The sequence below is a fragment of the Capra hircus genome, chromosome 14 (genome assembly GCF_001704415.2).
Source record: "Capra hircus breed San Clemente chromosome 14, ASM170441v1, whole genome shotgun sequence".
NCBI classification, from domain to species: Eukaryota; Metazoa; Chordata; class Mammalia; order Artiodactyla; family Bovidae; genus Capra; species Capra hircus.
In genome coordinates, this window is record NC_030821.1 from 30,140,016 (window position 1) to 30,156,089 (window position 16,074).

General features: G+C 36.2%; 1 protein-coding gene across 1 annotated transcript in view; it reads right to left on the bottom strand.

Annotated features, from left to right (window-relative positions):
* The window catches only part of LOC108637476 (CUB and sushi domain-containing protein 3-like), a 95,803-nt gene continuing 84,136 nt past the window's right edge, over positions 4,408-16,074 (bottom strand). The window contains exons 9-10 of the mRNA XM_018058090.1: positions 4,990-5,106; positions 4,408-4,526 (exon numbers count right to left, since the gene is read on the bottom strand). Coding sequence (XP_017913579.1) covers positions 4,408-4,526; positions 4,990-5,106 — 236 coding nt within the window. The remainder of the gene's footprint in view (positions 4,527-4,989; positions 5,107-16,074) is intronic.

Here is a 16,074-nt window from a genome sequence, read left to right on the forward strand (position 1 = left end):
TTGAATAGAGTCCCCTCAATATTCAACCCCACCCAGGCACTCAGAAAATCATTGTATTTGGAAAAAGGACCTCTGCACATGTAACTGTGGAGAAGGAGGTAGCACCCCACTCCAGTACTCTTGCCTAGAAAATCCCATGGACGGAGGAGCCTGGTAGGCTGCAGTCCATGGGGTCGCTAAGAGTTGGACACGACTGAGCGACCTCACTTTGACTTTTCACTTTCATGCATTGGAGAAAGAAATGGCAACCCACTCCTTTATTCTTGGCTGGAGAATCCCAGAGGCAAGAGCCTGGTGGGCTGCTGTCTATGGGGTCGCACAGAGTTGGACACGACTGAAGCGGCTTAGCAGCAGCAGCAGATGTAACTAAGATTCAGATGAGGTTACGGATTAGGGTGGATGCTAAATCCTACAACTGGTGTCCCTAGAACAAATGATACAAAATGATACCAGGGTGGGTTGCCGTGCCCTCCTCCAGGTGATCTTCCTGATGCAGGAGTTGAACCCAAGTCTCTTGTGTCTCCTGCATTGGCAGGGGGTTCTTTACCACTGGGTAGCCATTCCCTTCTCCACTAGTGCCACTTGGGTGATGCAGCTACAAAACACAGAACTTCAAGGACTGCTTGGGGCCATTAAAGTTAGGAAGGATTCTTCTCTAGGATCTGCAGAGGGAGTGTAATGTTACTGATACCTTGATTTCAGGGTTCTAGTCTCCAGAACTGTGAAAGAATAAACCTCTGTTGCTCTAAGCCACTAAATTTGTGATACTTTGTTAAGGCAGACTTAGGACACTACTACATTTATTTTGCAGATACTTTCCAGAATGTAAAGAGTGGGTGATGGAAGAAGGGGAAGAGAGGAAGGAGATCAGGAAGCGATGATAATTTCAAAAGGCAGTATTTCATGTGAAATTAATTGAGGTACAATTATACTAATCATGAATCATTTCTCCTGCATTATAGTTTGAAGAGGCCCTCTAGGTTTTTAAACTCCTATCTCCTTAGATTGCTTAAAGCATCTTGCTTTACCAACTGGTCCATCTAAAATCTTCAATTTTTCCCTCTCTACTATATTTCTGTTAGGCTTTAAGCTAAAAACTCCATTAGTTTCTATCCCAAGAAAAAACAGACAAAAACAAAAACTAGCCTTTGACTAGTATGGTACTTTGATTATAGCTCTTAACTCTTTCTGTTTTATCTCAGCCAAGGTTATGGAAATAGAAGTCCACAACATTTATTCCCCAAATTTACTAGCCACTTCCTCCTTGCAAAATGACTTTGGCCCCACACTACAGGTATAAATACATAATATCAATAAAAATATTTCCCCCAACAATGTCAACAGTTCTCTTATATTCAAAATATCTATCCTATACCAAATTTAAAATAAAATTTGTCTGCTATGTTTTTGGCACTTGAAAACAGTGCATGAAGACTATAGCAAACAAACCATAAGGGGAAACAACTTATTGTTAAACATTAAGATGAAGGAAAAATAAAACTTATTTTATTAATAAACTATGGTATTTTTTTGACTGCCCTTTGTGTGTCATGTAGGATCTTAGTTTCCTATTAGGGAATTGAACCCAGGACCCCCACAGAGGAAGTGTGGAGTCTTAACTACTGGATCACCATGGAAGTCCCAAATAGAACATTTTTAAATTAAAAAAAAGAAATTAAAAGGGAAATAGTTCGTCAGAAGAAAGACAACTAAATATCAATAACTGACCCATAAATGTTGTTTTCTAAGTATTTAGAACCAGAATCCTACAGAATGAATATTACCAGATGACCCCAATATATGAAGTTGAAATGAAATCAATGATGCTAATAAAAGTGTTATGAATTGATGACTCTTATCTAGAAAAACTTAAAGACAGAAATTCACTGACAGTATTCACTCAGTCAACCAGTAGAATTACATTACATGCACATTTACTTCATATGAACTCAAATCTACACTGGGCAACAATAAATAAATGAAAGCAATTTTGTAGTAAATGACCTGTAAGAAACCAAACTAGCTCATCTGGTATTATCCGAACAACTGCTATCTTTCTAACACTGGAGGAAAAAATGTCCTGTTAGAATTGTTGAGATAATATGGCTTACACAAAATAATGTGGATGATCTTCTATGGCTGACATGGTATTTTCATGGGTAATGTTGATTATATGTGGTTTTCTCCTTATATAATGACTTCAGAAGTTTAACCCTTGTAAAAATATGAAATCTCAATAAATAAATCGACTGTATTGACAGATATTTTGCTACCATATTTAAAAATTAAATTCTAAGTGTCTGCATATAAAAGATATGGAGGAAGAAATGGTTATAATTTGGAATAAATGATAGGAAAAAATGTGAAAAGTGATATGTTATGAAGTGATACCAAAAGTCATAAAACACAACACAAAAGCAACAGAAGGAAATCATGGCAAAGTGAAAAAGAGAGGAAAAGAATTTCAAAAAGAAATTTTGATTTACAGAAATCCAGTACATGTTGCTTGATTATCTCACATTAAAGAGGGAAAGGTAGGACCAGGAAGAAATCTATGACTGCAGTTTTTAATTCCTCTATTTTGTTTTCAGAAAATTTCAAGTGATCAATAGGTGATTAGATATTCACTGGAGATGTAAAGCACAAAATATGTGTTTTCATGCTTTAATTATGTAATATAAATGTTTTATTTTTAGCCATGTTACTCTTAAGACCCTAGGGCTACTGAGTAATCCATGTCATTTTATTTCAACTTTTGAGGTTAGGAGTACCTATGAATGTGAACATAAAGTGTGTTTGTATGTGCATCCATGTGTGTATGTGATTCACGATATACTATATAATGACTTACACATATTTTATTTAATTATAAAATAACTCTAAGAAATAGACACATCACCTCCATTTCAGAGGTATGAAAAGTAAGACTCATGTAATTAGTTAAATGGAAAAGGCAGATTGAGCTGTGTTCTCAATCTGGAAATCTGTCTCCAAAACTGGCATTCTTAACCCAACAGTATGAATTATCGACTATGACATACTATATATAAATAGTCTTATTATTACTAACAATAGCTCTGCTCCACAGACATAATGATTCCTGCTTTACACATAAAGAAACTGAGTTTTGAAGAAGTTGTGTTTATTTGTCCAAAGACAGATAGCTAAAGTGTGACAAGCTAAAATTAGATTAGAATCTGTTTGACTTCATATAAAGTTTGAAATAAAGAATGATGCAACATTTATAGAAAAAATAAAATCAGTTTCCTTACTAATTAATCAGTGTACCTGATTTTATCCACAGAAAATCCAAGACTTATTTGAAAAAATTAGTGTTAAAAATCACCAACTATTGGTTGTATTATTTTTCATATTAAGATAATTCAATTTTACTTACATTAACTCTGCTAAAATAAAAATTCCATTCACTAGGAATCCATTAACTTAATTTTAATCAGAACTTTTTCCTTCTCTTTTTGAATATACATACATATATAGGCTACTATCAAATACCTCCTGGTGACCAACATGCGTATGTATCAGGAAAGGCAATGTGATTTTCTTCTTTTTCAATCCTTTGGCTGCATGGCATCTCAAGAACAGAATCTAACAGAACAAATTAATGGCTTCCAAAGAGACTCAGATAGCCATGCAGTCTTCTGGATTAGCACTGCTAAGATTCTATCAGTCACCATGTAATATTTTTGGTGACTGGGGACTACAAAGCCCTCTAGAAAGGGAAAACTCTTCTGGGCACAAAAGGCAATACAATAAACACAATTATATGGATTGTGTTTTTCTTTCTAAGCTGTCCTTTTCTTCATAATCAAACAGCTCAACTCTGAATAAATCAATCAACATGCTAAGGAATAAGAGATTGCAGAAAAAGACACTGTGCTAATGTTGGTGTCATCGATTCTATTTCAAGGTTAAAATAAAAGATTTAGTACTTCCCGTCTGATGATAATGTTCTCTTTACTAAGTTGTGGATCTTGGACTTGTTTCAGAATAGAGAAAAGGAGGATATATAGGTAAATTCTCGTTATAAGAAATTGGACTGGAAGCATCAGCTTATTTTATTATCAGCAGAAACATTAAGAGAAGATGTGATCTAAAAACCTTGATATAATAAAATCTATATCCTTCTGCTAAAATACTCTGTCATCCTGACCCAGACATTCATTTCCTAGCAAATCCTTCACCTTGTAACACAACGCTGTAAATCTAAATTGTAGAAGTCTAAAAAACTTTCAGCCTCTCTCCCACACTTTCCTGTTCGCTAAATTTCCTTTGCCTATCCATCCATAAACAGAGCTTAACCTGGGTTAGGTCCAGCTGATTTCAGATCCAAAACCTTTAGAAGCCAGGTAAGTGACTTCTAAGACTTGTGATCAGGGAGATGTGAAGTCAGCAAAGGACACATTGTCTTCTCAGTGCCAAAGTAGAACAGATTGTCAGGTTGACAAGATGAGCTGAAATGCCCTTTGCTGTCTTTTTATATTCACTGCTGTCATAGAAACTAGGTGCTTAAAATAAAAATATTTTTTATCTGAAAATGTGTTTATAAAATATAAAACTAATATAATTGTTTTGTACATATTTTGTCATTATTATAACAGCTCCATATTTGAATATATGCATATTTGGCAGAGCAGACTTTGCTTTATGCTCTGGTAATTTCCCATTTTATGAAATTCCAATATGAAGGCACTTGCAGGGTTACTGGATGTACTTATTTTTAAAAATTAAAAACAATCCTGTTTTCATTTTTATATTGTTGTTCACCTGTGTACTTGACTATAAATTCCGAATGCAAAAAATAACCTCAAAATTTTATTATTACAAAGCTACTATCTAAAAATAATTTTCTGAGTAAAGTACTTTATGTAAATATTTTCATTAAAAAGCAACTAACATTTTGAATAGCATACAGTGAAAATAAAGCATGTTTAGAATGATATACTACATGATGAGATGAATCTTACTTACCAAACTCCTTGGGAACTGCTATAGAATAAACACAATTATGTCCCACACTGTAATTTTTTGGATAGTTTGGTGATAGAACAGTGCCTTCTGAACCTGTTGAACGACTTCCACATGGTGCTGAAATAAAAAAATATTATTTTTAGAAAAAATTTATATTATGAATATTTTCTTGATATAAAAATATGGCTAACTGATTTTAAGGTATATCATTATTTACATGTTTTAACAAGGGTCGTAATTGTCAAATATTTTAAAAATAAAAAACTGTGCACATAGAAAAATGTTTAAGTATTCAGATTTACTCTTCTTAGAAGCAAAATAATATAATAAAATTACAGTGGTGCTATCTATCTCTAGAGGTAATAATGGCGGCCTGCTTTTATTTATGATAAAAAGGTAAAGATAATCATCTCTTTTAAAATGATGAGAAATTACACATGCAAGTGGGAAATTGTTTTACTCACCACCCAGCTTTGAATCTACTCAAAATCAACTGTGATTATGCTCCCATAAAATTAGGTATTTCTATACCCAGGACAGGGATGGCTGCATAAACACATTCATCCACTTATCTAAGTAAAATATTCTCTCATCAATCTCTTATCTGCTTATGATTTACATTTAAATCAGGAGTTGCTGATGGTGCATAGAGATGGTGCATTTTTACTACCTCAGCCCCAAATGTGCTGTGTTCCTTAAAAAGATGAGGGTGAAACTGATTTCTGGAAAATTTGTAGATAGTGGTTCTGTTGTTCACAAGATAAGAGGATGTTTTGGATTTATAGTTCTGGAACACAGAGAAAGATCTGGGCTACTAAAGGGGTTATAGTTATCAAAGCAAAATATGATAGTTGATATCATTTAAATGAATGGGTTCTTCCGGGAATTATGTAGAATGAGAAAGATGGCCAAAGAGGAAGCCTGGAGAATGTCAAGGTAGGATTAGGGGGTGGCTGCGTGTGACCAGTTGCATATGACTTTTGGTGACCCCATGGACTATAGTCATTAGGTTCCTTTGTCCATTGGATTTTCCAGGCAAGAATACTGGAGTGGGTTGCCATTTCCTATTTCAGGGGATTTTCCCAGTCCAGGGATAGAACCTGAGTTTCTTGCGTCTCCTGCATTGGCAGCGGATTCTTTACCACTGAGCCACCTGGGAAGCTGAGAGGGTGAGACAAAGAATTTAGTCTATTGGGAACCAAGGAGGAGGAAAGTTAAATGAAAAGAAAGTGTCCAAAAAATGTTTGGAGATGGAAATGGAAACCTACTCCAGTATTTTTGCCTGGGAAATATCATGGACAGCTGAGACTGGAGGACTACAGTCTATGACATCGCGGAGTCAGACACTACTTAGCAACTGAACAACAACACATAATCAGGCAGATTGTGATTCTGGAAAATAGTTCTTGATGGAAACGTGGCATAAAATGGAATGAAGTGACCTAGCAATATGGAATACAGAGTTTTGTAAGAAATTAACATTTGTATATAGAATAATAGTTGGAAATGTTCAAAAAATAAAGTTTTTGGCTAAAGGGAAAAACAAAATGTTGTGTTGCAAAGTGGTAATAAATGGAAAAAAAAGCGTTTGAGGGGGTTTGGAGCTCTGGAGAATTATGCAGCAGGAAACTGCTTCTCCAGAGTCTGGTTTCCTCCAGGAGAAATGCTGCCCAGGCATGCCAGCCTGCTGGCACCACCCCTTATGCCCTGGAGATGCAGGAGCTTCTTGATTGGTGAGCCCAGGACAGAAACTTTATTGTTGGTCTCCTCTTCAGCCTGTTTAAGGATCAGTCTATTGAGGAGGTGGCTGTGGTTGTTGGGAGACACCTGCAGCTGCTTAAGAAGCCCACTGTTACTGTTCCTCAGCTTCTACTAATATTAATATTGGTTCAGAGTGCTTTTCACATCTACTATATCCTTCAACTTTTCTGTTTATTCATTCTAATAATGTTTGAGAGTTTGAAATTGAAATTCCAACTGAAAATCAAAAGAATCTACTTAGAGAATAATCATAATATACAGTAAAACTATATGTAAATTTTTCTGTATTTTCCAAGTCTTCTATAAATGTGTTACCATACTTTCATAATCTAAAAAATAAAAAATAAAGAAAAAGAAAAAAAATTAAAGCAGATGACTTGACTTTCTTCTGCTTATCACTTAATTTGCCTCGAATTTATGTAGGGGAGATGCCCTTCAAATATCAGAAAGGAAGTTATTGGTATTATAGATACAATAGTTTTAACAAGAGTAGCTTTTTGCAAATTATAACCAGGAAATCAAATCCAGTCTGTACCAAGAGAAGTTTCAAATTTTTAAAGAGTTAAGGAACAAAAGAAAAATTAAATCAGAATATGCTACAGAGATATATGTGGCCAGCAAAGCCAAAAATATTACCTGGCTCTGTGCAGAGAAAGTTGTTAACCCTTTAACTAGAGTAGAGAAGGGTAGCTAGACTATAGTTGGATGAAGAATAGCAGTTTATAAGGATATACTAAAATAATCAGAATCTTAACAATGAACAGAAGAAGAACTTTGGAATAGCTGGTGGAAGATGCAGGCTGAATGAATTTTTGTTATTGATTTATTTAATAGGGGAAATAGAGTCATTAAAATGGGAAAATCTGGAACACTGACTTAAGAGGCTTGTGCTGTGCTGATTCACTCAGTCATGTCTGCTTCTTTGCAACCCCATGGGCTATTGTCCACCAGGCTTCTCTGTCCATGAGAATTCTCGCGACAAGAATACTGGAGTGGGTTGTCATGCCCTCCTCCAGGGGATCTCCCCAACCCAGGGTTTGAACGCAGGACTCCAGCATTGAAGCTGGATTCTTTACTATCTGAGCCACCAGGGAAGCCCAAGAATACTGGATTGGGTAGCCTATCCCTTCTCCAGGGGATCTTCCTGACCCAGGAATCGAACTGGGGTCTCTTGCATTGTAGGCAGATTCTTTACCAATTGAGCTAATGTAAAATCAAAAACTAAAACTGAGTGATTAACTTTAGAAAGCATTAGTGACAGTCCTCTGTTACTTGACAAAAGTGCTAAAGAAAAATGAAAATACACAGGTTTTATGTCGGGAATTTACTGGAATTAATGCCCGATTTTCCTTTTAAAGAACTGAATGCAGTGGCATTAGGTGGCTTGAAAAGAGTCATGAGTTTGAAAAAGCCAAAGCTTTTGATGGGTTTCTGACCAAAGTTTAAAGATACAACAATATATTCAAAAAACACACACATACAAAACAAACAGTAAGTTGTACTGAGTTGGGTGGCTAATGAATGTTTTACCTTTTTTCCTTTTAATGTTCTATAAAATGGTAATAAATAGTAAGAATTATACATATTAAAATTATAAACATTAGAATTCCCCAGAACAACAAATTGACAATGATGATAATAACCAAAGATGTATTGCTCTCATCACTCATTATTGTTTGAGATTAGAGTAGTCAGGTGTATTCTTATTTTGGCACTGATAACTTTATTTAAATAATAATTTTACTGATGAGAGAATCACTCAAGAATAAGCAGCATGCTTTACATTAATTTTCTTTCTTATTTCAAAGTGCTCCAAAATGACAATACTTTGAAAGAATATGACAAATGTTCTTATTTTTACATTTGGGAAGAATGAATAGAAATAAGAGCTTCTAACTTAAGTTCTGCTTTTTGACTTAGTCATGAACATTCTGCTATTCTACATTACCATACATCTTACTGATAGTCTCAATGTGTTTTGTGTTATTTTATTTTGTATAATGGACATTTGGGGGCAGCTCTTGTTAAAAATCTCATTTATAAAATATGAAAATATGATTTGTTTTATATATGTATATAATGCATACACTTATGTATACATTAAATGTATAAATGTATACATTTATGTATATAATGAATATATACAGGGTTGCTGTATAATCACAGCTCTTTATGGTACCTAGTACTATGTTAGATCTTGTTATTTGTACTGGAAGCAATGATTTTATATTTTTTCTGGTCATTACTTACAGTATGTCCTATTTTATGGTCATTTATGTTGAATACTGTGATGACTGACACTATTTTATGCAGTAAGTTATGCTGCAGTAAACTTATGCAGGAAAATTCACTATCCTGTGAGGTAAAGATGTAATCTGTTGTATGTTTAAATGGAAGAATGACTAAGCCAGGACAACTTTACCAATTCTTCTAAAGTTGATTCCTAGATGCTTTCTGTATTCACTTCTCTCTTCCTGTTTTAATTTCATTTTATTGGTTAGTTCAGAAAAGGTCAGCCTTTAACTTTCTGGCTCTATTAAACAATCAGTAGAATAAAAGCAAGGCGGGACCTTTTATTTATGCTATTTCTGCCATTTGACTCATACCTGTTGGCCTTTTGTCAAACTGGCTGTGTTTTTAAACAGCAGATATCCATTGTGATGAACTGCATAAGAACTCACCTGTTCCTGATTATAACTTATATGATACATATGACTACCCTTAAATCTCTATTAATAGCATTTTTGTAGAACACATGTATTATGGGAAGAAATGGTTCTATGATTGAGTAAAATGAACACGGTTTTATGCTATGAGACTTAACTGAGACTTTAGTAAAGTTTGGGGAATGTCATACGTCATACTCCTTCTTACAAACTTATTTGATCATGAAGACCCTTTTTGATTTCACAGGACCAATGTTCCTCAGGATATACTTTACAAAATGCTAATTCTAAAATGTGCTATTAATTTGAAAATAATTCTAACATTTATATTATTTGCTGTAATTAGTTATGATTTCATAACACTAAAGAATTGTTTTATATATACATATAGAGTGAAAAAATTTAAATACAAAAAATGTGAAATGGCCTACTGTATCATAAAATGCCATTATTCTCTTTTTAACCACTTTCATTGAGGTATAGTTAAAGTGTTGTGTTAGTTTCAGATGTACAACAAATTGACATATGCATGTATATATTGGAGAAGGCAATGGCACCCCACTCCAGTACTCTTGCCTGGAAAATCCCATGGACGGAGGAGCCTGGTAGGCTGCAGTCCATGGGGTCGCTAAGAGTCGGGCACGACTGAGCGACTTCACTTTCACTTTTCACTTTCATGCATTGGAGAAGGAAATGGCAACCCACTCCAGTATTCTTGCCTAGAGAATCCCAGGGATGGGGGAGCCTGGTGGGCTGCCATCTATGGGATAGCACAGAGTCGGACACGACTGAAGTGACTTAGCAGCAGCATACATATATATCCTTTTTTTCAGGCAAAATGCCATTATTCTTGACACTTTCTCCCTTACTTGCTTACATCTTCCTGTAGCTTATCAACCTCTCCTCTCCTCTCTGCTACTGTAACTACTGCAAGCAAGACTCCCAACAGTTTCCATTTGGGCTCTTTCAAAAAACTCCAAGTTCCACTCATCTCCACAAGTTCCTATCACAGCTAGTGACTTTTAAAACACAAAAGTCTTAGAATTTTCCTTTTCTCTTTCTAGAACATATCCGATACACAGTAGGTTCTCCATAAATGTCTATTAGGTGACTAAATGAACTATGCTTGCCCAGACCGTGCTCTTCTAAAATGGTGTTCCACTGTCAGCACAACACAGACATTTCATTTGGTTGAAATTACCCCAGAAATTGACTTAAATCCAAGACACTCAAGGTATACCCTGTCCTGCTTCTGCCATTCCTGGCGCTGCTTGTATGCTCGTACAGGGCATACCTGGTACCTCTTTTGTGAAACAGCAGTTAAGGAGACTCCAGTGCTTGCCATGGTGGATGACAAAAAGCCTAAGGAAGGACTCATGACTGACAGCAAATATCATACTGACTTGAAGGTGTTAGTGAGGCTAATTCAGTTATTTTTTTTTTATTCCAGTTATTTTGCTCTCACTGTTTTTTTTTTTTTTCTTTTAAGAGCATCATAAAAATCCTTGCATACCTTGTTTGATTGGAGAATTTTAAAGTTTTTCATTTATCATTGTAAACCAAGGGAAATTTTATAACATTTTTGCACATAGCTGTTACATGTAGGACAGTCTGTCTTTAAGTAGGGATATGTGTATGTGTGTGTGTGAATGAGTGTGTGCTCAGTCACATCCGACTCTTTGTCACACCATGGACTGTAGCCCACCAGGCTCCTCTGTCTATGAAAATTCCCAGGCAAGAATACTGGAGTGGTTGCCATTGCCTTCTCCAGGACATTTGCTGGATCCAGGGATGGAACCTGAGTCTCTTGCATCTCCTGCATTGGCGGGTGGATTCTTAACCACTGATCCCTAAGTAGGGAGAAATTTCTGTTAAAAGAAATGAATCCGAGATAGTTTTTTCTTCAAGTCAAGTGACTTATTGTTTAAATAAACATCTTGTTTAAAATGGAAAAAAATAAAAAAGATACATCCTTTCAGTAAATCCATGTAAGCCTTTTTTTTTTCCTTTCTCTGGGATTGAAATATTTGCTGTTTCTCTGATTACCAGGAATCAGTATTGCTTTACATTTAGAGACACTATATGTGTACTGGAAATATATGAAAGGATAAGACTGTTATAATCTGATAGACTTTGGCCACCTCATGCAAAGAGTTGACTCATTGGAAAAGATTTTGATGCTGGGAGGGACTGGGGGCAGGAGGAGAAGGGGACGACCGAGGATGAGATGGCTGGATGGCATCACTGACTGGATGGACCAGAGTCTGAGTGAACTCTGGGAGTTGGTGATGGACAGGGAGGCCTGGCGTGTTGCGATTCATGGGGTTGCAAAGAGTCGGACACGAGTGAGTGACTGAACTGAACTGAACTGAGCCACATGGATACTGAGTTTCACTGAAGGAATGGCAAACATATCTACCATTCATTTCACAGTGGCAAATAGTTTATCTGTCAATAGCATACCCTCACTGAGGTGGCAGTCACCCACACAGTTCAATATTGTATTATTTTTATTTTCCCCTCTTTTCCTGTTTGCTTTTTTAATCCTCCTTTGGATGAATCTGTATGATTTAGTTTGTACAAGGAAAATACATTCATGCTGTAACTATACTGTGAACTAAGAAGCAGTGATGCAATAAACAGATATGGTATTTCTAGGGAAATCTGTGGAAGACCAAAACTACATTTTAAGGATTCTAGAGCAATAAAAAGGACTTCCCACTGATGGTTTGACCAAGTGTGTGCGATGGAAGAGGACGAGGTACCTTCCACTGAGAGAGACAGAAGGCTCTCAAATCATTTACATGGAAGAGGTACTTATGTGTGCATATATCTTAGACATTTTATATTATATTATATTATATTATATTATATTATATTATACAGTCTTAAACTACTCACAATTTCAATTCTGTATTTTCATTGTGTAATGTACAATTTATCATCAAATATACTCTATAATGAAAATTACTATATAATATATAAATTTTTCTCAGAAAGCAAGTTAGATACTTTCAAAAGTGATGAACCCTTACAGGTCAAAAAAGAGCAATATGGTATACATTAAATCATTGATTTACTAGATGTTGCCTGTGACCCCTTCAGGCTGAAAGAACTGCTGTACTTTTTATAAAAGTATGGTCCACTTCTAGTGGACCCTGATATAGCCCAACTGAATGTCACAGAGCAATACTGCATAGGAACCTGGAATGTTAGGTCCATGAATCAAGGAAAACTGGAAGTGGTCAAACAGGAGATGGCAAGAGTGAACATTGACATTTTAGGAATCAGTGAACTAAAATGCATTGGAATGGATGAATTTAACTCAGACGACCATCATATCTACTACTGTGGGCAAGAATCCCTTAGAAGAAATGGAGTAGCTATCAGAGTCAACAAATGAGTTTGAAATGGAGTACTTGGATGCAATCTCAAAAATGACAGAATGATCTCAGTTCATTTCCAAGGCAAACCATTCAATATCACAGTAAATCAAGACCATGCCCCGACTAGTAATGCTGAAGAAGCTGAAGTTGAATGGTTCTATGAAGACCTACAAGACCTTTTAGAAATAACACCCCAAAACAATGTCCTTTTCATTACAGGGGACTGGAATGCAAAAGTAGGAAGTCAAGAAACACCTGGAGTAACAGGCAAATTTGGCATTGGAGAACAGAATGAAGCAGGGCAAAGGCTAATAGAGTTTGCCAAGAGAAATCACTGATAACAGCAAATACCCTCCTCCAACAACACAGCAGAAGACTCTACACATGACAATCACCAGATGGTCAACATCGAAATTAGACTTGATTATATTCGTTGCAGCCAAAGATGGAGAAGCTATATATAGTCAGCAAAAACAAGACCAGGAGCTGACTGTGGCTCAGGTCATGAACTCCTTATTGCCAAATTCAGACTTAAATTGAAGGATCTAAATCATATCCCTTATGATTGATTATACAGTAGAAGTGGGAAATAGATTAAAGGGACTAGATCTGATAGACAGAGTGCCTGATGAACTATGGGTAGAAGTTCGTGACATTGAACAGAAGACAGGAATCAAGAACATCCCCAAGAAAAAGAAATGCAAAAATGCAAAATGACTCTTTCAGGAGGCCTTACAAAGAGCTGTGAAAAGAAGAGAAAAGAAAAACAAAGGAGAAAAGGAAAGGTACACCAATTTAAATACAGAGTTCCAAAGAATAGCAAGGAGAGATAAGAAAGCCTTCCTCAGTGATTAGTGCCAAGAAATAGAGGAAAACAATAGAATGGGAAAGACTAGAGATCTCTCCAAGAAAATTAGACATACCAAGAGAACATTTCATGCAAAGATGGGCACAATAAAGGACAGAAATGGTATGGAACTAATAGAAGAAGATATTAAGAAGAGGTGGCAAGAATACACAGAAGAACTGTCCAAAAAAGATCTTAACAACCAAGATGACCAGGATGGTGTGATCACTCACCTAGAGACAGACATCCTGGAATGTGAAGTCAAGTGGGCCTTAGGAAGCATCACTACAAACAAAGCTAGTGGAGGTGATGGAATTCCAGTGGAGCTATTTCAAATCCTGAAAGATGATGCTGTGAAAGTGCTGCACTCAATAGGACAGCAAATTTGGAAAACTCAGCAGTGGCCACAGGACTGGAAAAGGTCAGTTCTCATTCCAATCCCAAAGAAAGACAATGCCAAGGAATGCGCAAACTATCACACAATTTCAGTCATCTCACACGCTAGTAAGTAATGTTTAAAATTCTCCAAGTCAGGCTTTAGCAATATGTGAATGTGAAATTCTTGATGTTCAAGCTGGTTTTAGAAAAGGAAGAGGAACCAGAGATCAAATTGTCAACATCGTCTGGATCATGGAAAAAACAAGAGAGTTCCAGAAAAACATCTATTTCTGCTTAATTGACTATGCCAAAGCCTTTGACTGTGTGGATCACAACAAAATGTGGAAAATTCTGAAAGAGACGGGAAGACCACCTGACCTGCCTCTTGAGAAATCTGTATGCAGGTCAGGAAGCAACAGTTAGAACTGAATGTAGAACAACAGACTGGTTCTTAGTAGGAAAAGGAGTACGTCAAGGCTGTATCTTGTCACCCTGCTTATTCAACTTGCATGCAGAGTACATCTTGAGAAATGCTGGGCTGGATGAAGCACAATCTGGATACAAGATTGCCAGGAGAAATATCAATAACCTCAGATATGCATTTGATATCTCCTTTATGGCAGAAAGTAAAGAAGAACTAAAGAGCCTCTTGATGAAAGTGAAAGAGGAGAGTGAAAAACTTGGCTTAAAGCTCAATATTTGGAAAATTAAGATCATAGCCTCTGGCCCCATCACTTCATGGCAAATAGATGGGGAAACAGTGGAAACAGTGGCTGACTTTATTTTTCTGGGCTCCAAAATCACTGCAGATGGTGACTGCAGCCATGAAATTAAAGACCTTCACTCCTTGGAAGGAAAGTTATGACCAACCTAGACAGTATATTAAAAAGCAGAAACATTACTTTGCCAACCAATGTCTGTCTAGTCAAGGCTATGGTTTTTCCAGTAGTCACCTATGGATGTGAGAGTTAAAGAAAGCTGAGCACCAAAGAATGGATACTTTTGAACTGTGGTGTTGGAGAAGACTTTTGAGAGTTCCTTGGACTGCAAAGAGATCCAACCAGTCCATCCTAAAGCAGATCAGTCCTTAGTGTTCATTGGAAGGACTGATGTTGAAGCTGAAACTCCAATACTTTCGCCACCTTTGTGAGAACTGACTCCTTGAAAAGACCCTGAAGCTGGGAAAGATTGAAGGCAGGAGGAGAAGGGGACGACAGAGGATGAGATGGCTGGATGGCATAACCAATTCAATGGAGATGAGTTTAGGTAAACTCTGGGAGTTGGTGATGGACAGGGAGGCCTGGCGTGCTGCAGTCCATGGGGTCGCAAAGAGTCAGACACGACTGAGTGAGTGAACTAAACTGAATGTCACAAATCATAAATCCTGATATAGAGCGTATTTGAAAGCTGTATCTCCCTTGGAGTCTTTTTTTTTTTTCTTAAAGAGAAAGGCTTTCATGACTCTCTGTCATATGAATTTATAATAGAGACAGTATTATTCTCAGTATTGACTTTTAGATTAAAAGTACTATTTTTTTTTCTCTTCTTTGATCTTACTAAAAACACCTAACTAGTCAGCCATTCATTTCATGGGCCTCTTCATGTTTCCTACATAAGTATACAAACCTCATTTTGTTTATCTGCCTTAGATAATAAACCTCCCATACAGCTATTTTATCATAATGGTAATAAATATTCCTTTAAATTATAAACTATTGGTCTAAGTCACATTTATTTTACTCTTTATTTTCCTCTGCACTATTTCTGACACATTCACATCACGTATCTGGAAAACTAAGGATAATATTGCTACGAGTTTTCTATTACTTCATATATTCACTGAGAAGAAAAATCAGTCTTTATAACTTGTGAATTAGTGTTCTAATTACACATTCCTGTTGAACACTGAAAAAAATCCATTTTAATGTTATAGTCAGTGGCTTATAAATCATTTCAATGGCTCAGCAATTCAACTTAGTGCAATGAGCTTCTACATCCGTCACCTCACTAATTGCCTAGATTCATTCACTTGCTTTTGCTGGCTAGA